Source organism: Pteropus alecto, unplaced genomic scaffold, assembly GCF_000325575.1.
Source record: "Pteropus alecto unplaced genomic scaffold, ASM32557v1 scaffold992, whole genome shotgun sequence".
Classification (NCBI taxonomy): Eukaryota; Metazoa; Chordata; class Mammalia; order Chiroptera; family Pteropodidae; genus Pteropus; species Pteropus alecto.
The window spans coordinates 5,879-12,471 of record NW_006432496.1 but is presented as its reverse complement, the minus strand read 5'-3'; the positions used below and the strand labels follow the sequence as shown (position 1 = coordinate 12,471).

General features: G+C 34.1%; 1 protein-coding gene across 1 annotated transcript; it reads left to right on the top strand.

Moving 5' to 3' along the window:
• Nucleotides 1-4,640: 4,640 nt before the first annotated feature.
• Nucleotides 4,641-6,305, top strand: LOC102893389 (olfactory receptor 10AG1; the record flags this gene model as incomplete). Its single annotated transcript, XM_025043732.1, has 1 exon — nt 4,641-6,305. A coding segment is annotated over exon 1 (1,665 nt), but the record flags the coding sequence as incomplete, so codon positions are not given.
• Nucleotides 6,306-6,593: the final 288 nt, after the last annotated feature.

Genomic DNA, 6,593 nt, shown 5'->3' with positions numbered 1-6,593 from the left:
ATAGATGAAGTTTTTGTGTATGCATATGTATGACAACACATAGGTGGACTTTCATTTCTAGATGGTTTCATTCAACTAATTATATTTATAATGACTGTGTATATATCAGTATACACATATACTAAGATATACATATATATCACAAATATATACATCATATATATATACATATATAAATGGATTTTCATTAATATTGTTTAAATAAAATTAATGTCATTGTTTAAACTGATAGTGTTTATTCTACAGAAACTGAATTTTGTCAAAGGCATCCTTCTTTAAAATTCTTGCATTTTCCAACAATACTCTTTGGATTCAAGATCGTGATTATATTTTCACAATATTGCTGGGACATAATTAATTTTAGGAAGTATTATTACATAGACAGAGAAACTGACAGAAAGAACAGTTTAGATGCTCAATGATGCATAGATTAAAAGAAATTAAAAATAGAAATCAATTAATAAAAATCTATTTCCACGTGTTCTCAAGTATGACATCCTCCCAAATCTTGTTATTGTCTGTCTTTTTTAGTATAGTCTTTCCAGTAGGTGTGAAGTTGTGGTTTTGATTTGATTTTCTATGATGAGTTGTTATTTTTCTAATTTGGGGTATAATTATGATCTTCCTTGGTGTAATATCTCTTCAAATCTTTTGCATATTTTAAATGGGGTTATTTGTCTTTTACTGAGTCGAATGGAATTTTTATATACTCTACGTACAAGTTCATTACCAAATATATGATATACAAATCTTTTGTTTGTGGCATGTCTTTCACTTTCTTAATGGTTTCATTTAGATTACAAAGGTTTTAGGTTTTGATGTAGTTGAAATATTATTTCTTTTATTTTATCACCTGTGGAACACTTCCTCACTCTTCTTTCTGTAGTCTGGAGATGATGAGACCTGGCTAACATGAATGTGCAGATGAGAGACTCATGTTGAAAGTGACATTAGACTTCTTTCTTCTGAATTTTTAATGACAGAGAAATAAACTTTTCTCTAATTAACACACTATAGATTGGCATTTTTAGAACTTCTTTGTGTCTACCATAACTAATATGTAACTAAAAATTTCTGACTTTTAAGGCTATATTTCTTAATAATCACAAAGTAAGAGAGTCAAAAAATTTAGGGGAGTGATATGGCAAGATATTGTTTGTTGTACCAAATTTTCCGAGTGGCAGACAGAATGTTTTTGTTCAATTAGAAAGTGACCTTGGAAAGAGCTGATCCCAAGAGTAAAGAATATTTTCTACTTAAGGAGCGCTGTTTGTTACGACAATAGGACATATTTTTGAAGGTGACTAATCTCTATTTCGAAAAAAGCGAATTATCTAATCTTCCAAAAAATAGAACCCAAAACACTTTTTATCTCACAGTCTATTTTAAAATTTAATCAATAAAGGTAAGCATTATATTTATCCTCAGTCCAAAAAGGTAAGCATGAATTATTTTTGTCTAATACCAAATTTGTGTCTACATTTGTCTGGATCTATTTTAGTATCAGCAAAAAAATTCATTTACAGAAAATTTTTTAAAAAAAGAATCTTTTGTTGTTTTTTGTTATTGGTTAACTCTAAAATACTGTTTCACATAGATCTTGTACTTGTCTGACTCATCATTATAACATCAAATGGGAAAATACAAAATACGTTTACTATAACGGGCCAATATATCAAGGAATACTGTCGTTATCCTTATTATCATGGTAACCATCATCGTTATCATCAACTTAGGTGTTAGCATGTATCGATTACTCTGTGTTAAGCATTAATTAAGTATTTTGCATGAACTAAATCTGGAGATCACATCTCATGAAAATTTAATTTTCTATAACTAAAGAGGATAAAGTTAGTGAATGTACTTCATTGAAATGGATTTGATTCCTGCTAGTATCAAAAGGATTTCTTTTTTGTTAAGTTTCAGGATACGTGAATCTGAAAATATTAAAGAGATATTGGCATGTTTCCATATTCACCTCTAGAGACTTTTCCTAGAGGAAAAAACCTTCTGAATCAATTGCATTCACCAATTTCTGATTTTTCTTTTCTATCTTCATTATGATTTTCTAAACCTGTTCTGAATGTAAGAATTATATCCATTGGGATGATGGTTTGTGTAGTTGATATCACAATCTCCTCCTCAAAAAAAGTCACTATAACAGTGGGAAGACCAGAGAAATAACGAGAAAGTGTTTGAATAAAAATAAGAGTGACTATGATAAGTTGCATTTTACACTGGGTTTCTTTCTGAGCTGTATAAATAGAAGCATCTAAAGTTTTCCAGGAGTCTGAAAAAATACTCTATATTGCAAGATTTGAGGGAATTTTTTTGCCGTGAATGTGTTTAGAAGATAGTATGATTAAGAGAGCACTTAAATAATTATAATATGTCTCTTCTTACAAATGGTTTTACATTGATAAATCCATTGAATATTCATGAAATTGTCACTCTTTTACATATTGAAAATTAAGGCAAAAAAGTTTTAGTAGATGTAGAACACTTTTTTTTTATTGCAAGTGTTGTTATTTCTTCTTGCTAATTGCTTTTTGGCACTTTAGTTTCAGTTTGCTCTTAAACGTACTCCCCTACTTGAAAAGTATACAATAATGTAAAGAGGTGATTGAATGAGAAAAAGGGTCACATAAAGAAGGTAAAATGGGTGAGTGTTTCTAGAAGCAACGGTTAACTCACCAAATGGGAGTGCATGATGCATGCTAATTTAGAAGATGTATTGTATTAATTCATTCAACAGGTTCATCACTGACCAAGTATTAGACCTTACATAGAATTTAACCTGTGAATAAAACATGTTTAAAGATGTGTAGAATGCTGTAATGAAAAAAAGAATCATGTTGGTGTAATCTTACACACATGAAATCATCTTAGTAAAGTCACCGATCAGTTACTAGCTTCTGACCATCTTAGAGACTCCGTTACAGCACTCTACATTCCCTACAATCAAATTTTCATCAAGAGAATTGTATGATTATGGGGGAAGGGTCAAATACCTTAAGTACCTTAATATGTTATCTGGACTATTGCAGATGGTAAAATAAATTATTTAACTCTCCTTTTCCCAGGCATGGAAAATCTTCAGAATGCCCGAGTTTTACCTGGACTGTTACATCTGACCTACTTGTGTTCACATTTCTCTTGCTGAAATCTTAACTACTGTCTGCACTTAACCCCTTAAAATATAGTTCAAAGTGTGTCTCCACTTTGCAGAGAATCCTTATTGGTTTTTAAATTAATTAACACATAAAATGGAAGTTCTTTAACACATAGAAAAAACAATGATGCAACATGTTACTGAGCAAAAATGAATGAAAGAGTATAATTCTGAACTTCTGGGGGGTGGAGGGAGGGAGAGAGGTGTATGCTTGACCTATACCAGGGGAGAGGGGAAGTGGAAATTCAGCATCTGATTAGGTACCTATGTTTACACCTTGGGTATCATTCCAAAGAAGCAACCAATTTGACCCAAATGTAATTTAATCAAGAAGTTATTAAATTTTTCACCTAAGTCCACGTATACCTCTATAAGATCATGACTTGTAATGAGAAAAGAAAAAGTTAGTTTTTGTGAAACAAAAGCACTAAGCATTCCTTAGAAAGGTATACAGAATATCAAAAGAAGATTAGAATATTATTATAACAATAAGAAAAGAACATAATAAACGTGGACAATCATACCCAACACACTCACGTGCATGAACGCGAGTGCAAAAAAAAAGACTGACTGGATTTAAAGATTCAGCAGAACTGTAGCAATGAGTGAGAATATGGGTGATTTAACAAAACCTCAAAGATGAGTTGGGGCTGATGTCTCTTTCCTACAATAAGTATGTGAGAGGTGAGCACTTTAGTCAGAATTGATTATTTGAAGATTAATTCCAGATGAGCCTGCCTCCTATCTCTTGAACTTTCCTTGAGAGAAAGACTTAGAGTTCCTTCTCTTCATGCCGCAAAGCATGCATAAAAGTTATGACTGCTGATTTCATAGATCTTACATTGTAATACATAGTAATAAAGATTAAATAACTTCCCATAATATTTAATGGTTGGCTTATCAATTTTTGTTTAATAAAACAGTCTAAATAAGCAGACTGTCAAAGCTACACAAGACTTTAGAAATACCACAGGAAAGCCATCAATTTAAAAAATTCACTTCATTCATTCCTAACAACTATTTTAGATGTCTTCCAATATATTGTTTCTGTAATTAAATTTATATTAAATTCATAATGTTCTAGAAAACAGGTGTCAAAGGTGAGAAGAAAAACTGGTCAGCTGAAGAAATGTTACAATTGTTACAATTGAACATGAATTCAGATTTTGCATTTTGGGGTGTTCAGATGAATGGCAAAACTAAAATCACATTATCTCATCAACAGAATCAAAGACATATAATAACATGTAGTAGAAAAAAAAGAAAAAGGAATTTATTTCTCACAGACATCTTAAATAATCATGAAAAATACACCATGGCACTCTTTTTAGAGTTCCTGGCAGTGATAGGTTTGTTTTCATAGACAATTGGGAAAATCAGAAGACATGACATACTCATTTTATAAATAAGAAAACAAAAGCCAAAGAAAGAGAAGTAACCTGTCCTTCTGATTAAATCATTCCCACAGATGAGAGATGAAGACATGAAAGCAGAAGACAATGTTTCCACAGTGACGCAATTTGTACTCCTAGGATTTTATGAGTTTCCACAGCTCCAAGGGTTACTATTTTGGGTGTTCATCATCGTTTACATAATAATCTTAATTGGCAATAGCCTCATAATAGTACTAACCAGGCTCGATCCTGCACTGCAGAAACCCATGTATTTTTTCTTGGCAAACTTTTCCTCATTGGAAATTTGTTATGTGTCTGTCACTCTCCCTAGGATTCTGATGGACCTTTGGACTCAGGATAGAAGCATTTCTATGCTAGACTGTGCCACCCAAATGTGCTTTTTCCTTATACTGGGAGCCACTGAAAGTTTCTTCCTGGCGGTGATGGCGTATGACCGCTACGTGGCCATTTGTAACCCCCTGCACTATCCTCTAGTCATGAACCAAAAGATATGTATTCAATTGGCTGTTGGCGCCTGGATTGGTGGAATCCCGGTCCAGGTCGGACAAACATGCCAAATTTTCTCTCTGCGTTTCTGTAATTCCAATCAAATTAATCACTTCTTCTGTGACATACCCCCCATACTCAAGCTAGCCTGTGGGAATACTTTCATACATGAGTTTTTGGTCTATGTAGTAGCTGTGCTATTTGCTGCAATCCCTTTTATAATGATACTTGCCTCTTACAGCAAAATCATCTCCACTATTCTGCGGTTGCCAACAGCCACCGGACGGACGAAAGCCTTCTCCACATGTTCTTCCCACCTGGTAGTGGTGGTTTTATTTTATGGGACTGTTACCATTGCCTACCTAAGGCCAAAATCCAATCAAACTTTTTGGGTGTTCATCATCGTTTACATAATAATCTTAATGGGAAATAGCCTCATAATAGTACTAACCAGGCTCGACCCTGCACTGCAGAAACCCATGTATTTTTTCTTGGCAAACTTTTCCTCATTGGAAATTTGTTATGTGTCTGTCACTCTCCCTAGGATTCTGATGGACCTTTGGACTCAGGATAGAAGCATTTCTATGCTTGACTGTGCCACCCAAATGTGCTTTTTCCTTATACTGGGAGCCACTGAATGTTTGCTCCTGGCGGTGATGGCGTATGACCGCTACGTGGCCATTTGTAACCCCCTGCACTATCCTCTAGTCATGAACCAAAATATGTGTATTCGATTGGCCATTGGCGCCTGGATCAGTGGAATCCCGATCCAGGTAACACAAACATGCGAAATTTTCTCTCTGCATTTCTGCAAATCAAATCAAATTAACCACTTCTTCTGCGACATACCCGCCATCCTCAAGCTAGGCTGTGGGAACACTTCTATACCTGAGATATTGGTCTGTTTTGTAGCCGTGTCGTTTATTGCTATTCCTTTTACATTGATACTTGCCTCTTACTGCAAAATCGTCTCCACTATTCTGCAGTTGCCAACAGCCACGGGACGGGTCAAAGCCTTCTCCACATGTTCTTCCCACCTGCTAGTGGTGGTTTTATTCTATGGAACTTCTACCATTTCCTACTTAAGGCCAAAATCCAATCAAACTGCAGGAATGGACAAACTGCTCTCACTTTTCTATACCATAGTGACACCCATGTTTAACCCCATGATATATAGCCTCAGGAACAAGGATGTCATCACAGCACTGAGAAAATTATTACTTAAAAAAACAGTGTGATGATTATAGTTTTAAATGTTTTAACTGCTTGCCACATAGTTATCAGAGAAGCATTTCATTTCTCTATATTCCCTTTTAAGGAGTTAATCACTTCCAGCTTATGATATACTTTTAGATACTTTTAAATACTAACCTGAAACTTACTGTGCTTGGTATATACTAGGCAAATTAATCTACCTTCCGTGTTTTATGCCCACAGAATAATCCTGCCTTGTGAATGAAATAGTAATGTGCATCACATATTCCATATAAAAACTAAAAACAGAATTCAATCCATTAAAA